The sequence below is a fragment of the Zootoca vivipara genome, chromosome 14 (assembly GCF_963506605.1).
Source record: "Zootoca vivipara chromosome 14, rZooViv1.1, whole genome shotgun sequence".
Taxonomy (NCBI): Eukaryota; Metazoa; Chordata; class Lepidosauria; order Squamata; family Lacertidae; genus Zootoca; species Zootoca vivipara.
Genome location: NC_083289.1, coordinates 48,270,475 through 48,297,675, shown reverse-complemented (window position 1 = coordinate 48,297,675; position 27,201 = coordinate 48,270,475). Strand labels below are relative to the sequence as shown.

General features: G+C 48.6%; 1 protein-coding gene across 2 annotated transcripts in view; it reads right to left on the bottom strand.

Annotated features, from left to right (window-relative positions):
* Positions 1-27,201, bottom strand: part of SREBF1 (sterol regulatory element binding transcription factor 1) — a 49,093-nt gene that overhangs the window by 14,930 nt on the left and 6,962 nt on the right. Inside the window, exons 1-11 of one of the 2 annotated variants that reach the window (XM_060282439.1) lie at positions 15,200-15,383; positions 11,111-11,494; positions 9,766-9,932; positions 9,554-9,682; positions 7,139-7,354; positions 6,427-6,541; positions 5,644-5,840; positions 4,640-4,844; positions 3,916-4,100; positions 2,467-2,728; positions 1,240-1,406 (exon numbers count right to left, since the gene is read on the bottom strand). In XM_060282439.1, the coding sequence (XP_060138422.1) occupies positions 1,240-1,406; positions 2,467-2,728; positions 3,916-4,100; positions 4,640-4,844; positions 5,644-5,840; positions 6,427-6,541; positions 7,139-7,354; positions 9,554-9,682; positions 9,766-9,932; positions 11,111-11,494; positions 15,200-15,218 (2,046 nt within the window). In that variant the 5' untranslated portion in view covers positions 15,219-15,383. Of the gene's footprint in view, positions 1-1,239; positions 1,407-2,466; positions 2,729-3,915; positions 4,101-4,639; positions 4,845-5,643; positions 5,841-6,426; positions 6,542-7,138; positions 7,355-9,553; positions 9,683-9,765; positions 9,933-11,110; positions 11,495-15,199; positions 15,384-27,201 lie in introns of those variants that run through there. The other variant, XM_035130971.2, reaches the window with a different exon arrangement.

Sequence of the window (27,201 nt, the reverse complement as noted above, 5' to 3'; positions counted from 1 at the left end):
TACAGGGGTACCTCGGGTTAAGAACTTAATTCGTTCTGGAGGTCCGTTCTTACCCTGAGGTACCACTTTAGCTAATGGGGCCTCCCGCTGCTACTGCGCGATTTCTGTTCTCATCCTGAAGCAAAGTTCTTAACCCGAGGTACTATTTCTGGGTTAGTGGAGTCTGTAACCTGAAGCGTCTGTAACCTGAAGTGTCTGTAACCCGAGGTACCAGTGGATTTGCTGTACGCTGCTTTGGGCACAGCTGGTTGTGGAAAAGTTGCATCCAAGTAAATTCGATCAATCAATATTTTGAGGCCCTTCTTCATGGGCCTCCTCTATGAGAAGTCGGGATGGTGGCAACACAAGAGAACAGGCCTTTTCTGCAGCGGCTCCCCGTTTGTGGAATGCTCACCCTAGGGAGGTTCGCCTGGTGCCTTCATTATATATTTTTAGTAGCCAGGAGAAAACATTCCTCTTCAACCAAGCCTCTGGCTGATTAATATTCTACAGCCTTTTAAATGTGCCTGTTGTTTTGGTTTTAATTATTTGCTTGTGTTTTTATCTTGTATTTTATTCTGCGGACCACCCTGATATCTCGCGATGAAGGACTGTATATAAATTTAATATAATAATAATAATAATACAGTGGTGCCTCGCTTAACGAACGCCCTGCTTAACGAAATTTCCGCTTAACGAAAGGATTTTTCGAGCGGAGGTTGCCTCGCTAGACGAATGCGTTTTCGTCTAGCGAATCGCGGTTTCCCATAGGAATGCATTGAAATTCAATTAATGCGTTCCTATGGGCAAAAAACAATTCGGAAAAAATTCAATGCATTCCTATGGGACTCGCTAGACGAATTTTTTCGTTATAAGAAAAGACCCGTGGAACGAATTAAATTCGTCTAGCGAGGCACCACTGTAATAGGGCTTTTTCAGCTGGAACTTGCTTGAACTCAATTCTGGCACCTCTCAGGTTAGTGCCATTACCATTCAAAGAGAATGCGGTAAGTTTTTTATTTTCTAGAAAAATAGCAATTATTATTATTATTATTATTATTATTATTATTATTTGGCCCTACAGGTGCTGCTGGACTACAGTTCCCCTCACCCTCAGAAAGCATGGTGAATGGGCAGCCATGACGGGAGCTGTGGTTCGGCGACATCTGGAGAGCCCAAAGTTCCCTACACACGATGGTGAGCTTAGCCCAAATGGTAGAGCTGAGGTAATATCCTGCACCCCACATCGCACGGCCTTACCGCCAGGAAGTGACAACAGCGATGGAGGCTGGTCTTCACACGCAGCGCCGCTGCCACGTAGACCTCGGCCAGCGTCGCCACAGAGATGGTGTTGCCTGCACACTCGGCCAGGTTCACAGCACTCAGCGCCATGTTGATTGCCGAGAGGTGACCGGCCACGTGCTTCCCTGTGGGAAGAGGAGATGGCGAAACCCTTAGTCAAAGATGTCATGCTTTTATTTATTTTTAATTTTTTAATTTTTTTTATTCATTTTCAGACAAATAACAATCCAACAAAACTACACAATGCACATAAAAGAAAAAGAAAAAACCAAAACTAAAACATAAAAAGATTATTATTTCTCTTTCCTTTAACAATGTTAAATAACTTCCCTCAATCTCTTCCTCCTGAGTTTCACTTTATATCATCTTTGGCAGTTTAATTTCTGATCTTATCTTCCACCATACAATAATATTTACCATTAAACTAATACCTTCCTTTAATAAACAAAAAAATCTCCATTCTAAACTAAAATCTAAATTAATACTGATAGCCAATAACTCCTCCTCTAGGAATTCCTTATTTCTATATATTACAATACTTTTTAAAATAAACTTTAAATTTCTTCCAATCTTCCTCCACTGTTTGTTCTTTCTGGTCGCGAAGTCTCCCCGTCAGTTCAGCAAGTTCCATATAGTCCAGCATCTTCATTTGCTATTCAGCTATTGCAGCTTCCAATTCTTGGCAAGTAGTATTCTGGCAGCCATTGTGGCATACATAAAAAAATGTTCTTTTGGGGGAATCCCCCCCCCCCACTATTCCAAGTAAAAAGGCTTCTGGTTTTTTGACAAATGTGTTTTTCAACACCTTTTTAAATTAATTATACAGTGGTGCCTTGCTAGACGAATTTAATTCGTGCTACGGGTCTTTTCTCATAACGAAAAATTCGTCTGGCGAATCCCATAGGAATGCATTGAATTTTTTTTGAAAATTTTTTTTGCCCATAGGAACGCATTAATTGAATTTCAATGCATTCCTATGGGAAACCACGATTCGCTAGACGAATTTTTCGTAAAACGAATTCGTCTAGCGAGGCAACCTCCACTAGAAAAAACCTTTCGTTAAGCGGAAATTTCGTTAAGCAGGGCATTCGTTAAGCGAGGCACCACTGTATATCAAAGATGTCATGGTTTTAAACCAAGGAGGCGTGGACTCAAAAAGGTTGAAGACCTCTGCTTGAAGCCTACCTGTCATGTGCAGTTGATGCAGTTTGTGGTACACTAGGGCCGCGTCGCAGGCGCTTTTCTGCATGTCAGCCTTGAGCTCCCGGTCGCGGAAGAAGCCGCCAGCCCTTCCCGCCAGCCAACGCCCCACCCAGAGCCGCTGAAGGATGTGGCGGATCAAGTTCCATAAAAGGCTGCAGGTCAGGTCCAGGTTGGAGGTCGGGAGTGGGCGGCCGAGGGCTTTCAGTGCCGTCCATAAGTTCTGGGAGGCCTGAGCAAAATCTCCCTGAAAAAGAAATGAGGGAGAGAATGGACAAGCCTTATAAAGGATGGAGCACAAAGAGGCTACGAGGGCATGGGGGAGCAGCTGCTTTGCATCTAGAAGGCCCCAGGGTGAGCAACTCGGCGTGCTGCCTGAGACAGGGTCTTCTTAGCAGTGGCTCCCAGTTTATGGAATGCCCTTCCCTGGTGAGGTGCGCCTGTCTCTCTTATCAACAACTTTGGACCAATTCACCTCTGAAACGGACTGATCTTCGCATGAACCTGCCTTGCCTCTGAACTTGGGACTGCTTCTATACTGTGCTAAGTATAGAAGCAGATGTGTCACGTAGGATTAGTTTTGAGGATCTGAACAAGGACTTTGCAATTAGAAAAAGTAGGCGATAAATAAAGTGGAAGTATACAAAAATAAACATTATTTTCCATCTTACTGCAGGTTTCATTTCACGACGAAAAATACAATGTTATTTTACTGTTTATTAGAGTTTATATTTTGAATTAGATAAAATATTTTGGTGCCCCCATATATTTAAGTGCTTAGGTCTTAATCCAGCCCTGAGCCTAGCCCAGACACAAAACACAGAGTGCCCCTTTGGTCTGGTCAGCCGTAGCTACAACCCATCATGGTAGCAACAAGGTTGTCGCAACCCGCCTGGTATAGCCTCGTGACCCACCCCTTCAAGACCTATGACCTAAAGCAGGGTTTCCTGAACTTGGGCTCCAGCTGTTTTTGGACTACAACCCCCATCATCCTTAGCAAGCAGGGCCAGTGGTCTGGGATGATGGGAATCATAGTCCAACCACAGCAGGAGACCCATGTTTGGGAGACCTATGCCCTAAGGCAGTCACCCCCAAACTTCGGCCCTCCAGATGTTTTGGACTACAATTCTCATCATCCCTGACCCCTGGTCCTCTTAGCTAGGGATCATGGGAGTTGTAGACCAAAACATCTGGAGGGCCGCAGTTTGGGGATGCCTGACCTAAGGAAACTAAGCTGAACAAGGGTCAACAGCAAGTCTGGCCAACGCCCCAGATTACTTGAACATTTGTCCCCGGTACCACAACCCAACCACAACCAACACTGCTTTACAGAATGGGCCTCCCTTGGAAGTTCCATCATGGGACCTTTGATAAGACAATGCAGGAAGCTATAAACCAAGAAAATCGCTGAAAATCACAGATGCACACACTCACCCGTGCCAGGTCGAGATCCGCCTGCTTGCGGTGCCTCCAGAAAAGGATGGAAGCTTCTGAATGAGGGCGTGTGATGGGCTCGCCGTAAATGAACAGCCGGACAAAGGCTCCCAAAACAACCAGCATGTTGATCAGCCAGAAGACCAAGGTGGGGAGAAGCCACTGGGACCAGGCGATAGGGGTGTCTGTGGATGAAGATATGAGGCACTATGGTTTAACAATCCGTCTCTCTTCCTCACAAAAGAGAACTCTGGGAATTGTAGCTCAGTGAGGGAAATAGGGCCCCCCTAACAACTCTCAGCATCTTCAACAAACTACAGCTCCCAGAATTCCTTGAGCGGAGCCATGGCTGTTTGAAGTGGCACCGTACCGCTCTAAACGTTTCCTGTGAACGTGGCCTAACACACACACACTAACGTTTCTTTGATGAAAATAGAGTTGTCCCCTCCAACATTTATCCCATGGAAATAGAGACATCCCAAGGAAAAGTGGGACATTCTGGGATCAAATCAGAAACCGGGACGGTTTCCCTGGGGAAAAAAAAGGGGGCACTTGGGAGGGTCTCCACATCCAGGCATCAAACAGACAGGGCTGATTTGGAAGCCGAAATATGGCGCTGTAGGGGAAAGGAGGCTGCAGGCTGGATAGAGAAGCTTCACAAGACATGCCAGCCCCACAGGCCTGTGGGTCCTCACCCCTGGCCAAGACCCTGCCGCACACTCACCTGCGGCCTCGTTCCGGCTCTTAATGGTGCGCCCGGAGTGGCTGGAGCCATCGATATCCGAAGGGCTGGCCGAGTGAGACCCCGCCAAGAGGGAGGAGAGGGGGTTGAAGGAGAGGCAGAGGAAGACGAAGGCACACAGGGCCACGCGAGAGCGATCCAGCATCCCCAGGCTGCCTGGCGAGAGCGCCTGATGCTCTTGCTTCACCTGAAACAGCCACAGACAACAGCAGCTGAGTTTGGGGGCTGCGTGGAGGGAGGGCCAAGTTGACGCCTTCTCAGCCAGGTGGATTCCAGCTGCTTTAGAGCTAGGTATTTTTGGAGTGTATATGCTAAATATTTTGAAATTTTGATACACATGTAATTGTCAGATGGAGATTCTATCCCCTTAAGAGTCATAGAAGGAAGGAACCTTGTGGATCATGTAGTCCAACACATTGCAATGCAGGAATACGCACCTGTCCCATATTACAGGGATCCGATCCGCAACCAGTTCTTCATTTTGTTTGCTTTATGCAAAGAGGTGGTGAATGAAAGAGGGGCATGAACACAGAAGATGATGGAGGGGGTCCCCTCGGATTTCCAGGAACAGCGATAGTTCTTGTGCAAAGACCCTAACACAATATTTTGCAATCAAGGGACTCGGAAGAGGGAAAGGCTCTGGGACAGCTGCTACCAATCAGAGGAAGCAATATTGGCCTAGATCAGGCATCCCCAAACTTCGGCCCTCCAGATGTTTTGGACTACAATTCCCATCATCCCTGACCACTGCTCCTGTTAGCTAGGGACCATGGGAGTTGTAGGCCAAAACATCTGGAGGGCTGCAGTTTGGGGGTGCCTGGCCTAGATCAAGGGCACAAAGCTGATTCACGGAACTCATATCGGGAATCCTTGTTGGAGATGAACTTTTGGGTTTTTGCATAGTTCCACTGAGTTACGCCCCAGCCCCTGGTCTCTTCCCAGCCGTTCCCCCTTCCCCCGCCTCTTGCTCCCATTCGGGGTCGCACCTTGGCCTCCTCGTAGAAGGGGCTGTCTGGCTCAGAGTCGCTCCCACTGGTGCCACTGAGCGAGAGGGGGCTGCCGCTGCCACGCAACGGGGAGCCTGCGTCCGACGGGGGTGGCGTCAGGGTGTCCACCAGCTTGATCCCTTCCGTCGAGTCCTGGGCGTTGCCACCACATGTGGCTACCAGGTCCTTCAGGGACTCTGCAGAAGCAGAACAGGCGGCAAGAGCAAGAGAAGAATCCATGGTCACCACAGAGAGAGATGCGCTTCGCCCAAAAGCAAGTTCAGGTCGGGGGGGGGCCCTTTTGACGGTTCCCTCACTGTAAGATGTGAGGTTACAGGGAACCAGGCAGAGGGCCTTCTTGGTAGTGGCACCCACCCTGTGGAACGCCCTCCCATCAGATGTCAAGGAAATAAACAACTATCTGACATTTAGAAGACATATGAGGGCAGCTGCTTGCATTTCTCCCCCAGGGCAAACATGCTACTGCTCCTCTCAACAGTTACAGAATTATGGAATTGCAGCGTTGGGTGGGAACCCCAAGGGTCATCTAGCCCAACCTTGCTGCAATGCAGAAATCACAGCAAAAAAATCCCTGGCAGATGGCCATCCAACCTCTGTTTAAAAACCACCAATGAATGAGAGACCACCACCTGCATCCTTGCATTGCTAGGACCCAGCATGTGAGGTGGGGGTCCCTCGCAAATTGTTCTCTCTCCTCCCTTCCCCAGTCCAAACTTTTGCAGTTTCCAATCTGCAAAAAGGGACAAAGGCTGCGAAACTCACTGTTGTTCTGGTTCGCCATTTTGAGGGCCATGTTCTCGGCCTTCAGCTTCTGGTTGGCCTGCTTCAGGAATCGGATGTGGTCGATTGCTTTGCGCAAAATGGCCGACTTGTTCAGCTGCCAACGGACAGAAAAGGTTGGCACAGTTAGAGGGTGAGTGGAGGGAAATGACAGGCTCGGAGGGGTTCCTTTTTGACCCATCCTCTAGAAAAGGTAGAGGCCAACAATACTAATATCGATATTTCTAAGATATTAAAACACCACCTTTCAAAGATATACAAAGAGGTTAAAAGCACTTCCTAAAAGCAGGCTTGTTTAACCATGCTTACCCAGCTGGGTACAATATTGACATGTGTTTTAATTTGTCTTCAGCTCATCGTCAATTTTTTATTTTAATGTTGTAAATAGCCGTTTCTTAACTTTTCATAACTTTTGTAACCCACTTGGAGATTTATTATTTTTCTTACAGTCAAGCAGTATAGGTTGTGAACCACCCTGTGATCTTAGGATGAAGGGCTGTATACAAATATTATTATTATTATTATTATTATTATTATTATTATTATTTTATGAAGAATTATTTTTAAGCACATTTGCCCAGACGGTGCCAAACCAAAGCCACAAATGCAGGTGTTCGGTGGGCTTCTCTAGAAAGCGACCTTCTCAACCGGGGGACAGGTGAGCACCCGAAAGAAGGGTCCCCCGAAGGCGTACCTTGGCTTCCGACCCCACCACCAGGTCCTTGAGCTCGGAGATCTTGTCATTGATGGAGGAGCGATACCGTTTCTCAATGGCGTTGTGGGCTGTGCGCTTCTCGCCCTTGCCGTGGCTTCCCAGTGGCTTCCCGGCCGTCAGGCGGTTGATGGGCAGCTTGTCTGTATCCATCATCAGAGGAACCGTTGCCAGGATGGTGCCCCCACTCATCAGTGTCTGCAAGGGGGGAGGAGGAGGGAGAAGGAGCAATCGCAGGGGGGGGGGTCACTTCCTTTCTTCGAATCAGGCAAAGCCACTCCTCCAATACAACACATTCTTCTTACTACTGTTTTAATAATAATAATAATAATAATTTATTTATTATTTATACCCCGCCCATCTGGCTGGGTTTTCCCAGCCACTCTGGGCAGCTTCCAGCAAAATATTAAAATACAATAATTCATCAAATATTTAAAAACTTCCCTAAACAGGTCTGCCTTCAGATGTTTTCTAAAAGTCAGAGAGTAGTTTATTTCCTTGACATCTGATGGGAGGGCGTTCCACAGGGTGGGTGCCACTACCAAGAAGGCCCTCTGCCTGGTTTCCTTTAACCTCACTTCTCGCAGTGAAGGAGCCGCCAGAAGGCCCTCGGAGCTGGACCTCAGTGTCCGGGCTGAACGATGGGGGTGGAGACGCTCCTTCAGGTATACTGGGCCAAGGCTTTAAAGGTCAGCACCAACACTTTGAATTGTGCCCGGAAAAATACTGGGAGCCAATGTAGGTCTTTCAGGACCGGTGTTATGTGGTCTTAGCAGCCACTCCCAGTCACCAGTCTAGCTGCCGCAACAGGTTTCAAAAATTTCAAAAGGATTTTAAAAGTATTTTTTAAAAAAACAAATAAATAAATAATATTTCCTTAAAACAAAAACAAATAGATACAGAAGGCTCAGGGCTTGCACGAGCAACTACACTGCAGAACTCTCTGCCTCTTGAGGTCAAACAGGGGCCTCCACTGTACACTTTTCAGCACCTGCTAACAACCTTTCTCGTCTAGACAAGCCTGCACAGATGCTTAAAAAGCCGAGGCAATTATAATCCGTTTCACTATTTTAACTTTTGTAATGTTTCAAAATACAGTTGTACCGGACAAGGGTTGGAGTGGGGTGAAAAATAAAATGAATCTTAGACAGGGGATGCTTTAAATGGTTAGAAAACGGATTGTTAAAAGAAGCTGGCCGAGGTTTGCAGGGAATTGCCAATCATGGGAAGGAGGGGGGTGTTTAAAAATGGCTAAAGGAAAAAAATTAATTAACAGTGAATTTATGAAATAAAAAATTGGGAATATTTTTTAGGGAAACTATAGGCTAAGGGGTTTAGTTTAGATATTTGATTGAATATGTTTCGAGGGAATTTCATAAAAGGTGAATATAATTGATTATGTAATAATATAGACTATGATATAAGAGTAATTTGTTAAATGAGAAAACTGCTGAAGTTGGGTTTAAAATGGACTCGGGGAGGGAGGGGTCGGGAAGTCAAAGTTATGAAAAGTAATATTAGATAAGATTTTAAAAAATGTTCTTTTTTCTTTTTGCTGTTTTTATTTATATATTTTCTCTCTTTCTTTTTTGTGTCCTTTTTAAAAAAATCTTTTTGCTTTAAGGATAATTGTCTATGTTATGATGATATGAAAAATGTTTAAATTGAAAACCTTTAATAAAAATTATTTTAAAAAACAAAATACAGTTGTACCTTGGATCCCTACGCCTTGGCTCCCGAACAAATCAGCTCCCGAACGATCGAAACTTGGAAGTGAGTGTTCCGGTCTTTGAACGATTTTTGGAAGCCAAACGTCTGGCAAGGCTTCTGCAGTTTCCGATTGGTAGCAGGAGCTTCCTGCAGCCAATCAGAAGCCGCGCTTTGGTTTCCGAACATTCAGGAAGTCGAACAGAGTTCCGGAACGGATTCTGTTCGTCTTCCAAGGTACGACTGTACGGTAAATCATAGAATCATAGAATTGTCTAGTTGGAAAGGACCCTGTGGTTCATTTAAGCCCAGGGCTTCCAAAACTTGGGTCCCCAGCTGCTTTTGGACTACAAGTCCCATCATCCTTAGCAAGCAGGGCCAGTGGTCTGGGATGATGGGAATCGTAGTCCAACCACAGCAGGAGACCCATGTTTGGGAGACCTATGACCTAAGGCAGGCATACCCAAACTTTGGCCCTCCAGATGTTTTGGACTACAATTCCCATCATCCCTGACCACTGGTCCTCTTAGCTAGGGATCATGGGAGTTGTAGACCAAAACATCTGGAGGGCCGCAGTTTGGGCAACTCTTGATTTTATGGTTTTATCTTTTTGTGTTGAGGTGGTGGTTGTTGTTTACCATCAAGTGGTGCACACATATTATGAGACGAAACAATTAATTAACTAATTACCGGCATCTGTAGTGATGTTGACTGGACGGCTGTCGTGGTCCCCAGAGAGGTGATGCCAGGGGTCTGGGCTCCCGAGACGGTTGTCAGAAGCAGAGAGTCGGCCTTGATGAAGTGAGGCTGCAGAAGGACCTGCGGGAAGAGGGGAAGGGTCAACGCGAAGCTTATGCTGACGAGAAGACCAACAGATCTGGGCCCCCGCAGCCCCTGCTCACCGGCACTTGCTGGATCTGGCGTTGGACGACTTGGGATCCACCGTGGGGAGTCAGAAGCTGTTGGGGAGCGATGTTCTGGAGTTGGGTTTGCATTGCCACTGGCGGGTTCTGCTGCGACGTGGCTTGGGGGTTTGGAGGGGGCTGAGAATGCCCTCCTGGCTGGGGAGCTGAGAGAGAAACGTATTTATTTCTAAAATCCATTCATATTCCATCCTCTTCTCCAAGCAGCTCAAGGTCCCCCCCCTTCCTTTAATCCCCACAACAACCCTGTGAGGTAGGTTAGGCCGCAGGCAAAGGACTGGCCCCCCAACATCACCCAGTGAGAGCTCCATGGCCCACTGGCGATTTGAACCCTGGTCTCCTAGCTCTAACCACTGCACCACAGTAGAGCAGCCCTGCTGAAGCCGAAACCCTCTGTTTCTCCCACCAGCCTGTGAAATACTTCCAGGAAGACTCCAAGGAGGGTGTGGCAGCAAAAGCCCCCCTCCTGCTGTTGCTCCCTGGCAAGTGGTACTCACAGGTAGACCACCACTGAACAGGGAGCTTTCGTGCAATTATCATGACCAGTGGCCATGAACAGAACGAGACAGAAAGCATTTGCACATTTGAAACCCCGAGCGCCCATTTTGGTTCCCAAAGTAGATTCTGATGCCCTCCGAGATCCCTTTCTATCCTCCAGATCAGATGAATGCTCTGTTTATCATTGGCAACTGCAACAAAATGGTGCAGTCTTGAGTGCTTCCAGCCACCCTGCTTCCCACCCAACCACTCACGATTCTCTTGTCTGTCCTCCAACAAATGGTCAGTCTCTTTTGGCTGTTTTGCCTCCCCCTCCAAATAATTCTAATTCTGAAATCTTTAGGCCACAGTTTCCTAATCCCTAATTTATATATGGGGCCGATTACAAGCACTTGTAGACGGTCATCCACTGACTTCTACGGAGCTCTGCAGCATCAAATCACTTCTAGGGCAGCCAACTTTTCAACAGGCCCCTGTAGCTGTGCCTTTAACAGCTGCCTGGCGGGTCAATACGAGCAGGGAAAGACACATGTCTCCTCGGTGTAAAAAACTTTGCCTGTTAGTTCCTGCAGGTGTGGCAGCTGGTAAGGGCACAGGAGCACACCCGGCTGCTGCTTTTTGGCAAGTTGGCAAGCCCAGCCCCCTCTTATTGTATTATTATTATTAGCATTTATCAATCTGCCCAGCTCTATGCACAACTAAAATCAAGAAATCCTACCCCCAAAGGGCACACACTCCAAAACAACAAATAGAAACAATACGCTAAAACAAAATCAATAGTTTAATTTTTGAAATCAATTAAGCCTGGGGGGGGCGCCCTCCTCACCGGAAACACTGCTCTGATTCAGGAATCCCACCATAGGTTGTGCTGAGAATTGGGTCTGGGGTGCCGGGACGAAACTCTGAGCTACCATCCTGGCCGGCGGAGGCCGAGATGCCGGCTGGGTGGCCGCCGACGGGACAGGCTCCTCCTTGATGTCCATCGGAGTGGGCTCTGTGTTCGAGTTTGCTGCCATCACTGGTTGGAAGCTTGGTGGGGGTGGAGCTGGGACCTGGAACAAGCTGGAGGAAGGTGCGTTAGTGGCTTCCAGGTAGCCGCTGAACAAACTGGGCCCATGTGGATTGGGCTCCGGGGTGACATTGGTGCCGAACGATGCCTCAAACAGACCAGGGAAGTCTCCATCTTCAGTGTTGATCAGCTGAAGCATGTCTGCAAAACATACAGAAGGAAGGTAGCCTTGAGAAGGGGTTTGCTTTGTACAAAGGAGCGTGGGGTCTGTGCGAATTCCCTTACGAACGGGTCAAATGGGGACACAGGCCAGACTAGGGCTGTAACTGCACCGTACACTTTTATAGCACAGTGATACCCCTCCATTAAAAAATAAAAATAAAACAATTATTGATACTTTTCCACATAAAGGTAAAGGGACCCCTGACCATTAGGTCCAGTCGTGACAGACTCTGGGGTTGCGCGCTCATCTCGCATTATTGGCCGAGGGAGCTGGCGTACAGCTTCCAGGTCATGTGGCCAGCATGACAAAGCTGCTTCTGGTGAACCAGAGCAGCACACGGAAACACTGTTTACCTTCCCGCTGTAGCGGTACCTATTTATCTACTTGCACTTTGACATGCTTTCGAATTGCTAGGTTGGCAGGAGCTGGGACCGAGCAATGGGAGCTCACCCTGTCACGGGGATTCGAACCGCCGACCTTCTGATCAGCAAGCCCTAGGCTCTGTGGTTTAACCCACAGCGCCACCCACACCCCACATACTTTTCCACGTACAGTACAATAAAAAAACAAACTAAGCTCCCACGGCTTGAGATACCTATTAGGTCCATCAATTACCATATTATAGCATATAAAGGTAAAGGGACTCCTGACTATTAGGTCCAGTCGTGACCGACTCTGGGGTTGCGGTGCTCATCTCGCATTATTGCCCGAGGGAGCCGGCGTATAGCTTCCAGGTCATGTGGCCAGCATGGCAAAGCCGCTTCTGGCGAACCAGAGCAGCACACGGAAACACCGTTTACCTTCCCGCTGTAGCGGTACCTATTTATCTACTTGCACTTTGACATGCTTTCGAACTGCTAGGTTGGCAGGAGCTGGGACCGAGCAACGGGAGCTCACCCTGTCGCGGGGATTCAAACCGCCAAACTTCTGATCGGCAAGCCCTAGGCTCTGTGGTTTAACCCAAAAGCGCCACCCACATCCCACATACTTTTCCACGTACAGTACAATAAAAAAACAAACTAAGCTAAATAAAGATGATATGGAAAAGAAGAAACAAAAGAAAACAAATTGAGAAAGAGGAAAGAGAGGGAGAGAAAATCACAAAGAACTCTATCAGAGGTAGGTCTTAACCCTTGTCTCACACAAAAGGGGGTGGACCCTCCCAGCTCCCACCAGTATGATACCAGTTCAAACAGAATTCAGAAAGCTCCTTGGCTATGTGACAGTACTCTTTATATTCGGACAATAGAGAACTTTGCCACCTCTTTCTAGGATGCCCGCCTCCTGGGCTGTTACCGAGTTTCACAACCCATGTTCAGCAGATCACATGGCAAACAGATGCCCGTCTGGGCTGAAGCTCACTGTGTGAGCCAAGGCTTGGCAAGATCATCCCCAAGACACAGCATTGTGGGCCTATCAGGAGTGGCTGGATCCGTTCTCTCAACCATCACAGCTATGGAGTAGGAACTCCTGTCGCCAACTACCATCTGTGCCAACCTCCAGCAATGCAGCCGCAGCACAATTCTGCCAGCCTTTGGTCACATCACCAACTACTCCACATTCAAGATCAGTATCCTGCACCAATAGCTCTTTGCATCTCCCATGCCCAGCAGCACAGGGGCTGGAGGTTTGTGATAAGGCAGCCCTGTTTAAGCCAAGCAGGTCTGGGTCAAGCCAGAACCGGGATTGCAGACAACGTGAAAAGGACTATATTTGGAATGTCGGGGGGGGGGAGAGACTTTTGGCATTGCAGTAAGGTACCCATTGGAGCAGAACAAAACAGATGGCTGCTGGATCAGGCCAATGGTGCAACTAGTTCCAGAATCCTGACCTCATGCATGCAGGATTCAGCCACAAGAGTCCTCCCCCCACACACACACACTGAGGTTTCCAGCAACTGCTATTCAGAAGATTGTGGCAGAGCATAACCATTATGGCTAGTAGCCATCAAAAACCTTATTCTCCCCCGTGAATTTTGTCTAATCCTCTTTGCAAGCCATCCAAGCTGGTGGCCTTCACTGCCTCCTGTGGCAGGGAGTTCCACAGTTTAACTATGCACTGTGTGGAAAGAAAGAAAAATAATGCCATGTATAATTTCACCAACTATCACATTACTTCTTAGGCATCTTTTATCTGAACTAAAAAGCCCCAAATGCTGCATTTTTTTCCTTCATAGGGGAGTCGCTCCACTCCCTGACCATCTTGCTTGCGCTTTTCTGAACCTTTTCCAGCTCCGCAATATCCCATTTGAGGTGAGGCGATCAGAAATCCACACAATATTCCAAATGCTGTCATGTCATAGATTTGTACAATATTGGTGGTTTTGTTTTAAACTCATTTCCTAATGATCCCTACCATGGACATTTCCTAATGATCCCTACCATGGAATTTGCCTTTTTCACACCTGCTGCTGCTGCTGCACACTGGGTCAACATCTTTATTGAGCAACCCATCAGAGTTGACAAATAGCCTGGCCTGGTATAATGCGGCTTTTTATGCCACACACAACACCTTGATGAAAGTAACTCACAACACAAGACAGCCCTCAGGAAACTGTGCTTGTTTCAATCTGTCTTCAATGCACTGCCCTTGAAATTTAATTTCAGGAACTTCAGCAAACCTCTCAAAAGGAGCCCATGCTTTTTCTTGACCGATATGTTGAATGCATTGCATATCGAGTAATTCCCTTGGGACCAGGAGCTTTTCTCATTGCTCAGCGGCTGTGCTTTGCAAAAAAACAACAACCTGATCGTACCTTGCTAAAACGGAAAATCCACAGTGAGGTGTTGCTTTACCAAGCTTCAGTTAAGCGGGTAAAATTGGGTTTAGGCAAGGAAAAGCTGCAGAACAACAAGGAAAGCTCTCAGACCCAGGGGAATTGACTGGTACACGACTGAAACGCGGATAAAGTGAAAGTGTGGATGGACACAAAGTCAGCTCAGCGCTGCTCCAAAATAAAAATCCAGGAAGGTTCTGCAAAGATGCAGGATGGGAATCAAGCATTCTGCAGATCTGAGCATCCTAAGGCTGAAGAATTATGTGCAACAGAATAGTCCATTTTGCAAGGCTCGGTTATCCAAATCTACCTAGCACTAAACTAAGGCACATGCTCCACATAAGTGCTATCAGAGAGTGACAGCACACAGAGAGCCCCATCCCATCTTCAGATTAAAGGGTTGGTCCCGCTCTCCACCCTTCTGAAAAGCAGAAGCAAGTTTGATTTCTTATTTATTTCATAAAATTGATGCAATGCTGGAAAACCTAAAAGCAGTTTGCTAAATGATGGAAACAAGAAAACCAAGGGAAAACCACAACTTTAAAACCTACGAAAAGGTAAAATGCTAAAGCAGATTAAAATCTAGCAAAAAGCCTGCAGTTGTTGGTTTTTTTAAAGATCTTATAGCCCAGCCTGCAAACAATTGCAGGAAAACAATTGTTTCCTAAAAACATTTTTAAAAAAATGTGTTTTCATTCACTCTCAGGGGTTAAACGGGGAGGGAAGTTTCCAAAAATGCTGACAACTTTGGAGGGCGAAATGGTTTCAAACGCCTTCGCCTCCCTTGGCATCTTTACGCCTTCGCCTCCCTTGGCATCTTTACCCTTACCCAAATCTGGAAAGTTCCTAATTCAGATGGAAACTCCTTGGCCTGCCCCCTCCGTACACCTGGAAAGGAAAGTTGTACCTTCTAAAGTGCAATCCATCCTTTCTGGCTGGTCCCAAGGCAGCCCTCCCCTGACCCCCTTCCAAACCTTGGGGGGAAACGTGCAGACAATGCCCTGGTCTGGCAGCCTCGCTGTGCAAAAAGTACAACTCTGGGAACTGCTAGCTCTTTTTTTTTAAACCCAGCTCTCTCTTCCCTCCTCCTCCCTCCTCTTTTTCTCGCCAGCCTCTTCCCCGCCCCTCCTCCTCCTCCTCCTCTTCCCTCCTCCCCGCCTCCCTGGCTTGGAATGAGAGGGTGGAATTGTGAATCACGGATTTAGCATGAGGTGATCCTGCTTGGCCAATCAGGGCCGGCCCGGCTGCCAACCACCCAGGCGCTGGGTCTTTCAGCCCTGCTGCAGACTCCAAGGTGAATGGCACCCGGGGTTACTGCCGGGCATGGCAGATTAACACTTTCCCTGCCGGCCGGAGGGGGTTACTCTAGGTCAGCTGCGCAGCCTTAACCCTCCTGGAGCCGGACCCTTTTTTCAAGAGGAATCTAAGAGTTGGAAGGGACCCCCCCCCCAAAAAAAGGGTCATCTATCATAGTCCAACCCTCTGCAATGCAGGGAACCTCTTTTCCCCAACGTGGAACTCGAACCCTTGACCCTGAGATTAAAAAGTCTCACGCTCAACCGACTGAGCTATGCGCGCAGACACACGCTCAGGCCACGTCCACGTCATATATTTCAAGTGTTGTCATAGCACTTGGAGCAGTCCTGACTTCCCCCAGAGAATCCGGGGAACTGTAGTTTGTTAAGGGTGCAGAGAGATGTTAGGACCCTATTCCCCTCATTTTTGCTTTTTGAATTATGGTGCTGGAGGAGACTCTTGAGAGTCCCATGGACTGTGAAATATACTCGGAGTCAAGAGTGAATTTCATGCTCTTTATTCAGCTCATAGTCATCAAGGAGGAGAAGAGAAGACGAATGGCTCTTTTCCCCAAACCATCTGCTTATATACATTATTTACACAATGGGCCTTGCGTGATTGGCTACTTCAGGGCTACACCTGTGGGCCAATTATATTATGGATTGACTTCTGCCTGCAGCCTGATTGGCTGCTCCTACAGGCCAATCAGGTAGCAGATTCACTTCTGCCAGCCGCCTGATTGGCTGCTCCAGCAGGCCAATCAGGTTGCGGATTCACTTCCACCTGGAGTTGGATTGGGTAGCTCCCGCTGATTCTGAATCCTATTGTTCTAGGATTCAGCTCAGTACATAACACCCCTCCCCTCTAAGTTCCAGTCCTGCCCGGGAAGTTGCATTCGTAGTCCCCAAGGTCTGCTGGCCGCCTCCATGTGCGTTGTGGCCTGGGGTGTTCCTTGGTCAGGGGTTCTGGTTCTGGCTCGTGTTCCGAGGCTGCTGGCTGTGCCAGGGCTGTCTGGTCTGGCGCCACTGAACCACTAGGTTGTAGCTCTGGTTCCGGTGTCCTTCCAGCCTCGGGGCGCCCCTCTGTGCCTACTGCTTCTGCTTCCCCTGCCCACCCCTCTCGCTCTACAGGCCTCACTGCCCTGCTGTCCCCTTGGGACCACTCTGTCCCGCTCTCCTCCCGGGTTCCTCCTGGGAATCGTCGCCGTAGCTGGTCGCAGTGGCGGCGCCAACATTGCCCCCCTTCCGTTAGTACCTCGTACGACACGGGACCGGTCACCTTGGTGACTGTGGCGGGTACCCATGCTGGGCCTGCCCCAAAATTCTTTGCATACACTGGGTCCTGGGCCACAAATGTCCGGGGGTACCTGCCTTTCCCCACCACTACCTCATCCTGAGCTCTGTCGGGGTGAAGTCGGTCCAGTCTAGTTGCAAGGCGCCGGCCCATTAGTAATTCAGCTGGGCTCCGGCCCGTCGTTGTGCTTGGGGTGCTGTGCTGTGCTAGAAGAAATGCGGCAAGGCGGTATTCCCAGTCCCCTTGTGTCATGCGGCGGAGGCTGTCCTTGGTGGTCCGCACCATGCGCTCCGCTTGGCCATTGGTGGCAGGGTGGAATGGTGCTGAGCGGATGTGGCGGATGGCGTTCTGCGCTGTGAAGGTCTGGAACTCCTCTGACGTGAATGTGGTTCCATTGTCCGAGACGAGGGTGTCAGGGAGCCCGTGGGTCGCAAACAGCTTACGTAGTACCCGGATGGCTGCCACCGTAGAAGTGGATGGTACCAGTGCGACCTCCAGCCATTTGGTGTAGGAATCCACCACTATGAAGAATGTTTTTCCCTGGAAGGGGCCAGCGAAGTCCACGTGCAAGCGTGACCATGGATGTCGGGCGGACTCCCAGGGCTGGACTGGGGCCCTTGGGGGATCCGGGCGGGATTCTTGGCAGGTCTGGCAGTGTTGGACCCAGGCCTCTATCTCTCTGTCAATCCCCGGCCACCACACATAACTCCTGGCAAGGGCCTTCATCCTCACTACCCCTGGGTGTGTCTCGTGTAGGGCTGTGAGGACCCTTTTGCGGAGGGGCTGGGGAACAACGACCCTGCTTCCCCATAACAGGCACCCCTTGTGGGCCGACAGTTCATGTTTGCGGTTTGTGTAGCCAGCGAATTCTGGCCCGGGGCTGCTGCTGGGCCATCCTCGCCACACCCAGTCCAGGACCCGGGAGATGACCCTATCTTTTGTGGAATGGTGCGCAACTTCTTGTGCCTGAATGGGTCGGTCGGGAAGCAGCTCCAGGGTCATAACCTCTTGCGCAGGCGCTGGGTCGGGGCCTGTTTCTGGTAGTGGTAGCCTGCTGAGGGCGTCTGCGTGGCCCATCGCCTTCCCAGGGCGGTGGATTAGTGCATACTGGTAGCCGGCAAGGAAAATTGACCACCTGAGGACACGTGGAGACAACACTTGGGGGGTCTGCTTCTCAGGGGCAAACAGGCCAAGCAACGGCTTGTGGTCAGTCACTATGGTAAAGGGCCGCCCGTACAAGAAATCATGGAATTTTTTTACGCCCTTCACGATTGCCAGACCCTCCTTGTCAATCTGTGAGTAGTTTCGTTCGGCTGCAGCAAGCGTCTGGGAGAAGTATGCCACCGGCACCTCTCTTCCATCCGGGAGTTGGTGTCCCAGGACAGCGCCGATGCCATAGGGAGAGGCGTCGCATGCCAGCACCACTGGCAGCCTCTCGTCGAAGTGTGCTAAGACCGAGTTCGAGACGAGCAAGTCCTTGACTGCCTGGAATGCGGCCCTTTGTCGCTGGCCCCACACCCAAGGGGCCCTTTTATCTAGGAGTCTGTGTAGGGGCTCCGCTACCGCTGCCTTATGGGGAAGGAAGGCATGGTAAAAGTTCAATAGTCCCAAGAATGACTGAAGTTCGGGCTTGCTCTTGGGTGCTGGGGCCTCACAAATGGCCCGTACCTTGTCACCGGTTGGATGGACCCCTTCTGCGTCCACCTTAAATCCCAGAAAGTCCACCTGCGGCACTCCCAGTAAACACTTTTCCCGCTTCACCTTGAGGCCCGCCGTCTGGAAACGGTGCAGGACGGAGCGGAGGCGGTCCTCAAATTCCTCTGGTGTGGGCCCGGCGATCAGTACATCATCGAAGAAGGGGGTGACGCCAGGAATCCCTTTAAGGAGAGAGTCCATTAGATTCTGGAATATGCCTGGTGCCACGCTAACGCCAAATTGCAGCCGCTTAACTCTGAATGCCCCTCTGTGCGTCACAATCGTCTGAGCCTCTGCTGTGGCTTCGTCCACAGGCAACTGTTGATACGCTTGGGCCAAGTCCAGTTTGCCAAAGATTTTTGACCCAGCCAGGGTGGCGAGGACATGGCTGACCACTGGCACTGGGTATGCATGGGCCGTGAGAGCCTTGTTTATGGTGCATTTGTAGTCTGCACAGATGCGGACCGAACCGTTAGGCTTGACGGGTGTGACAATTGGAGTTTCCCAGGGGGCGTTGGGCACCGGCTCCAGCACTCCTTGCTCCACGAGCCGGTCCAATTCCTCGTCTATGCGGGGTTTCAGGGCGAACGGGACCCGGCGGGCCTTGTGCCTGATGGGTTGTACAGCGGGGTCCAGCTGTAGGGCAATGGGGGGTCCTGTATATCGTCCCAATGCCCCATCGAAAACCCCTGGAAACTCTTTGCATATGGCATCCACGTCCACTTGTAAGCTAGTGCGGTTCACCCCGGTAACGGCTAGCCCCAGAGGTCCAAACCATGCCAGTCCCAGTAAGCTAACGTAGGGGCCCTTAACTACCAGCAAGTCCAATTGTTGCTTTCGCCCTCGATATTGCACCCTGAAGGTCCCCACCCCCATAGTAGGGACCTTACGTTTCTGGAAGTCCCGGAGGGTGAATGGGGCCGGCCTTAGTTTGGGACCCCCATTAGGGCACAGTTCCCTTAATGTTCGGGCCGAGATTATGGATAGAGTTGAACCCGTGTCCAGCTCCATGCGGCATGGGGCTCCCTCTATCTGTACCTCTATATAAATTTTCTCTGTGCTGGGATGGGGCAACTGGAATACCTGGTAGTCCGTGATCTCCGTCGAGTTGCCTTGGTGCATGGTGCCGTGTGACCTGGGGCTCCTGGGTCGGTCATCTGATGCTTGTCGACGGGTGAGTCGAGCCCGACACACCCGGGCGATGTGTCCCAATTTTCTGCACTGCCTGCACTCTGCGTTGCGGAAACGACAGGTCCTCCTCTCGTGGTTCTCCCCGCAGCTTGCACAGTTCCCTCCTTCTCGTCGAGGCTGCTGTGGTGTGTGTGCTGCTTGAGTGCGCCGCTGTACTCGGTGTACTTCCTCCCTGTCAGATTCGGATTCGTCGGTGAGGTCTTCGTGGTAGACCCTCGGTTGGGATGGCGGGGCCGGTCGTGCCTCTTGCGTTGACCTCTCGGCGGCTTCGGTTGCCAGGGCTTCCTCCAGGGCAATCTGGAACGTGAGGTCTTTTTTGGCGTAGAGGCGTCGTTGCAACATCTCGTCCCTCAGGCCACCGACGAGGCGGTCACGAAGCATGTTCTCCAATTCTGAGAAGTTGCATAACCGGGCGGCTTGGCGGAGGGAGGTCACAAACCCAGTTATGGTTTCCCCCGGGGCTTGCCGCTTTGCGTAGAAGGCATTTCGGCAAGCTACCACCGAGGGCTGTGGTGAGAAGTGCTCCTTCAGCCGTTCCATTATTGTTTTGTAAGAGACGGTAGCGACATCTCTAGGTGCAAGGAGAGCCCGGGCGATTTCAAACGTCTCCTCTCCACAGACGCTGAAGAATGTCGCCCTCTTCATGGCATCGTTGGTGACTTCTTTCGCTTGCAGGAGGAAGTTGAAACGGGCGGCGTACCCTTCCCAGTCTCCTGATGCTGGTTTGAATGGCGAGAAGCTGCTGTCGGTTGCCATTCTGGGTTCCTTGGGTCCTGGAGCTGAAGCCTGGATGCACGGTGCGATGCAGCGGTGCAGCAGGTGGCGATGCTGCGGTGCAGTGCGTGGTGGCGGTCAGCTCAGCAGGATCCCATCCTCGTCGCCAGTGAAATATACTCGGAGTCAAGAGTGAATTTCATGCTCTTTATTCAGCTCATAGTCATCAAGGAGGAGAAGAGAAGACGAATGGCTCTTTTCCCCAAACCATCTGCTTATATACATTATTTACACAATGGGCCTTGCGTGATTGGCTACTTCAGGGCTACACCTGTGGGCCAATTATATTATGGATTGACTTCTGCCTGCAGCCTGATTGGCTGCTCCTACAGGCCAATCAGGTAGCAGATTCACTTCTGCCAGCCGCCTGATTGGCTGCTCCAGCAGGCCAATCAGGTTGCGGATTCACTTCCACCTGGAGTTGGATTGGGTAGCTCCCGCTGATTCTGAATCCTATTGTTCTAGGATTCAGCTCAGTACATAACAGACTGCAAGAAGATCAAACCTATCCATTCTGAAGGAAATCAGCCCTGAGTGCTCACTGGAAGGGCAGATCCTGAAGCTGAGGCTCCATACTTTGGCCACCTCGTGAGATGAGAAGACTCCCTGGAAAAGACCCTAATGTTGGGAAAGATGGAGGGCACTAGGAAAAGGGGACGAAAGAGGACGAGATGGTTGGACAGTGTTCTCAAAGCTGCTAACATGAGTCTGACCAAACTGCGGGAGGCAGTGGAAGACAGGAGTGCCTGGCGTGCTATGGTCCATGGGGTCACAAAGAGTCGGACACAACTAAACAACAACAACAACAACAAATTTCCCTCACAGAGCTACAGTTTGCAGAAGGGACAGCCCACCCATGAGGCAAGGGGAGGCAGCTGGATCCTCAGCGGCAACAGATCCCAATGTAGATCTTTATTCTGCCCCACTCTCCCTTGTTCCTGATGTAGATCTTAACTCATCCCTTCTTTTCTGGCAAAAACACCATTTTGGGGTCTGCCCTGGGTGTCAAAATATATTGACCTGGCCTTGATTCCCTGAGTCATAAAATTATAAAGTTGGAAGGGACCCCGAGGGTCATTTAGTCCAACCCCGGCAATGCAGGAATCCTGCCCACAGCTCTGCCCCTGGGTGGGCTCGAACCACCAACCTTCTGCTTAACAGCAAGTCACACTGACCCATTGTGAAGCCTTCAGATGGAGCTCTGGGAATTGTAGCTCTGGTAAAGGAATAAGGGGTCTCCTTAACAACTCCCAGCATCTTTAACGAACTACATTTCCCATTATTCTTTGGGGGAAGCCATGACTGCTTAAAGAGGCATAATAGTGCTTCAAATGTATGGTCCAGAAGGGACCTTTAATCCAGTTCCTGGCTTGCTCTTGTCGCTTTTAACAGCTTTTAACAGTACAACAAAACTTTGTACAATGCCCTTCCTTCTGTCTTGCATAAAGTTGTGACATGGCCACAAAGACACCCACTCCGGCTTATTCCTGTGTCCTCAGTGTCTTACGAAGAAAACCAGTGGAAGAAGCTTTCCTTCTCCCACGACTTTGAGCCAGCCTCTGCAAATTAAGCTGCTGTTAAAGGCACAGGAGCTGGGGTGGTTAAAAAAAGCTGGCAACCCCTGCAAACCTCAAGCCACTTGAGCCATCGCTGCACCAAGTACTGCAATAAAAGAAGGAACCATTTTTACTGTTACGGACCTAAAGGTTGCCAAACAAATGTTGCCTCCATGAGTCTCTGTCACAACACTGACTCTGCCATCATAGAATCATAGAACTGTAGAGCTGGGAGGGACGCCAGGGGTCATCTAGTCCAACCCCCTGCAACGCACAAATCTCAACTAAAGCATCCATGACTTAACTCTTGACAACAATTTTCATAGCCGAAATCCTGCAGTTATGATTGCCCTTGATCGTGTGTTGTATGAAGTAATACTTTCCTTGCTTTGTGACCGATCAATTTCTGAACAGCCTCAGGTTCTAATACAGTACAATCTTTCCACCTCTTCAAGGATGTTGCAAACACTGATCAATCCCACTAGCACCAGCATGTCATCTCTCTGCTCACCTGCCCCAAATGATCAGCTTATCCAACATAAGCCGATTAGATCATTTCAATCTCCTAAAAGAGCCAAGAAATGTCTATTCTGCCTTTGGCGTTGCAGCGTCTGTACTTTGGAACTCCCTGATGATTGACACTGGGCAGGTGCCATAACTATTCTTTCTTTGCCTATATAGACACAAGGTTGGCTGTTGTTGTTTATTAAATTTGTATATCTGAAGGTCTCGGGGCAGTCCACAGCATAAAAATACAAAAAAACCCCACAAAAGATATAATAAAAACAAAAACAAAGCAAATCAACTCCCCATGTCGACAAAAAAAAGGACATTTAAAAGGACATTGAATATTAATCAGCCCAAGGCCTGGTTGAAGAGGAATGTTTTCGCTTGGTGTCTAAAGATGTACAATGAAGGCACCTGGGGTAAGCCTCCTTGGCTAGAGCATTCCACAAGTGGGGAGCCACCACAGAAAAGGCCCTGTTCTTAAGTTGCCACCTTTGGGGGATGCATACCAAGAAGGGCCTCAGAGAATGATCACAGGGTCCAGGGCACTTCAAATGGGGAGAGGCAGTCCTTGAGGTTACATGATTTATTGTGTTTCCTTGTTTTCATATGTTTTTAACCACTTGAAAATGTTTTGTTTTTAACTGTATTTTTTATTACAGATATGTTTGCCACCCTGGGATCCTTTGGGAGGAAAGATGGAAGATCAACATTTTCATTATAGGGAGAGTACTGCCAGAATCAAAGAGCTGGAATAGTCCTCCAAAATCATCTCATTCAACTCTCTCTGCTGGTACAGGAAATCCAGCTGGGCTACAGTTTAGGGTGGAGGTTTATTCATAGACGGGTTAAAACTGACCAATGAAAATTGAGGAAAGCAAGGTCCAGTGGCAAAAGGATCTGTATTTTACTAACGTATGGGAAGAAGTATCTGAAGAAGTATGCATGCACATGAAAGCTCATACCAATAACAAACTTACCGGTAGTTGGTCTCTAAGGTGCTACTGGAAGGATTTTTTTTTTATTTTGTGTGGGAAGAAGAGAGTTTGAACAGACTGAAAGGCTGGGAATCCACTATTTATTTATTCATTCATTCATTCATTCATTTACTTACTTACTTACAGTGGTGCCTCACTTAACGAATGCCCTGCTTAACGGAATTTCCACTTAATGAAAGGATTTTTCGAGCGGAGGTTGCCTCGCTAGACAAATTCATTTTATGAAAAATTCGTCTAGTGAATCGCAGTTTCCCATAGGAATGCATTGAAATTCAATTAATGCGTTCCTATGGGCAAAAAAAAATTCAAAAAATTTCCAATGCATTCCTATGGGATTCGCTAGACGAATTTTTCGTTATAAGAAAAGACCCGTGGAACGAATTAAATTCGTCTAGCGAGGCACCACTGTACTTACTTACTTGCTTGCTTGCTTACTTACTGTACTTATTTTGTTGAAATGGACCTCTTGTGTTGTTTAGGATGGGCAAAGGAGATGCATAAAAGGAGGAGACTGGGGTGTGTGTGGAAAGGAACAAGAAGAATCATCTGTCTAAAGGGGATGCGGAAAATAAGAACGCAAACATGAACTTAGGCACAGACAGCAGCAGCAGCAGCACCCAAACACACCATCCTGCCAGAGGCAGCCTCCCCAGACACTCTCTGCCCTACTTCCAAAAATGGGACCTGCCCTTTGTCCCGTGTCAAAGTCCGCCCCCTGAAGAGCTGATGACTCCAGGTAACCTCCTGAGAACACAGAGGTGTGTTTGGCTTTTCCCAACAGCTGATTAGCAATACAAGCTTGCCAACAGGGACAACCTCCTCTGTTGTCAGGGATTGGTACCAGATGCACGTTCGACTACAACTCCCATAATTCCTGGGTATTGGCCAAGATAGCCTGGGGTTGACGGCAGCTGGAGCCCAACGGCATATCACTACTCTTGCCGGGAGGTTGGAGTCTGGACAGATGAACAGTTCAACTTCGGATTGCAGGTGGACAGATTCCTTTTTAAACGTTCCCTCTCACTAAATATAATAATAATAATAATAATAATAATAATAATAATAATAATAATAATAATGTAAAAACCTCCCTGGGTGTAGTAAGCTAGTAATAATAATAATAATTAATAATAATAATAATTTATTATTTATACCCCGACCATCTGGCTGGGTTTCCCCAGCCACTCTGGGCGGCTTCCGACAGAAATATTAGAATACACTAATTTCTTAAACATTAAAAGCTTCCCTAAACAGGGCTGCCTTCAGATGTCTTCTAAAAGTCTGGTAGTTGTTTTTCTCTTTGACATCTGGTGGAAGGGCATTCCACAGGGCAGGTGCCACTACTGAGAAGGCCCTCTGCCTGGTTCCCTGTAACGGCTTCTCGCAGCGAGGGAACCGCCAGAAGGCCCTCAGCGCTGGACCTCAGTGTCCAGGCAGAGCGATGGAGGTGAGCTGCATCCCTGATGCGCTAATTTTCTACCTGCAGATAAGATAGATTTAACAATTTTTAAAGTTTCATTTAATATACTGCAAGGGAAAACCCCTCTAAGCGGTTCTCAACAATATTCAGTCATTGAAATCATCTGCTAAGAAACAGTGAACAACAGGTATTAAAGTAATTAAAAGATTAAAATCAGCACTAGCTAAAAGGCAAGAGAACACACACAACTTCTACAGGTCTGAAAAGTATTGCCTAAGCAAAACCATTTAAAGGGGAAGCCAAAAGGAGTTCGGCGATGGTGCCTGCCTGGTGTCACTAGGCAGGGAGTTCCAAAGTATAGCTATTAAACATGAGAAGGTTGATTTATTACAACTGTGGAATATTATGGGGCACCCATAACAAGCCGTGCTTGTTCTGTCCATGTCTATGTGTTTATATTTAGGATATTGTTCTAAAATGGAGTCTAAAGTACTACAGTTCTACTTTGTCAGGACTGAAACAACCATTCTTCCAACCAAGCTTCAAGCCTACTTGATTAGCACCCAATCCATCCAACACACACAGAGAGAGACTGGGTCAAATTGGACACTCCCTCTCATGCGCCTAATTCTCACTGTGTCCTGTAACATTCAGCGTTGCTCTTAGATGCAGCTTGCAAAAGAGCCCTCCCAAATTACTGAGGGAGCATTAAAGACAGATTTGTTATATTTCGCAAGGGCGGGCAGATGAACCACTCTGGGAATCGTAGTTCTGTGATGGGAAACAGTCAAGCCCTCTTCCCAAGGAACTCGGTGAATTGTAGCTCTGTGGGATGATCTGGGCTCTCCTATCAACTTTCAGCACCGTTGGCAAACAACAGCTCCCAGGATTCTTTGGGGGAAATCATGGCAGCTTATAGTGCTTAATATATGTATAGGTGGGGCCAAGGATAGAAGAGCAGGCTGAGGTTCCCAGATCTGTATTTTTCCCAGATCTGGCCAATCCGGAGGCTTTTTACTGCCCACCAATTGGAGTGGCTGCCTGGTGCTACACTGCTTGGCTGCATAGGCTCCAAACAACCTTATTTTGCTTCGAGGAGAGACGCTGCGTTGGGGTGTGGCTATTTTGACTCTTGAACAATCTGCGTGTATTTTTATTTAAGTGTTTCACTTTTACTCTGCCCTTCCTCCAAGCAGCTTGAGGTGGCATGCATGCCTCTCCTCCCTTTTAATCTTCAAAACAACCCGACCAAGACACAAATTCATGTCTGAATTTGAACCCGGGTCTCCCTGGTCCTAGCCTGACATTCTAACCATATAACCATTATCAACCCCTGTACCCGCTATCATTTCCCAAATCATGGAAAGGCAGGGGACTACAAGGTAGTTGTTGGACTACAACTCCCATCATCCCTGGCCATGTTGCCAGGGGAGATGGGATTTGTAGTCCAACGTCCCATGGGTTCCCCACCCCTGCATTACAATGGTACCTCGGTTTAAGTACACAATGGGTTCTGGAAGTCTGTACTTAACCTGAAGCGTACTTAACCTGAAGCGAACTTTCCCATTGAAAGTAATGGAAAGTGGATTAAACCGTTCCAGACGGGTCCGCGGAGTACTTAAACTGAAAATACTCAAACCGAGGTGTACTTAAACTGAGGTATGACTGTATAGCCATGCTGGCTCTCATGTGGATGCAGATGCACAGACCCAAAGAGTTTCTCTGGTATCCTAACCTACCCAGTAACCATTTATTCAGGCAGTGAATGTTTATTTCCTTACTTATTGCATTTCTATCCCAGCTTTTCCTCCAAGGACCTCAAGGTGGCGTACAAAGTTCTCCCCCTCTCCATTCAGTCTCCACGACAACCCTGTGAGGTAGGTTAAGGCGAGAGGCAGTGACTTTCCCAAGGTCACCCAAGTGAGTTTCATGGCTGAGTGGGGGATGTGAACCCTCGTCTCCCAAGTCCAAGCCTGATGTACTCTAAGGCAGAACCCCTATGAGTCCCTCAGTATTAAAAGAAGTGCGATCAGATCTACGGTGACAAGAGATATCCTATTCCAGCGTTCTGACATTTTTTAAAGGGGACTGGTGGTATAAGCAGCGTGGCATAAAGACTGAGCAAGGGTTGGGATCCAGATCTACGTAATGAAAGTCGAATCAGAACACTGATTTCCAA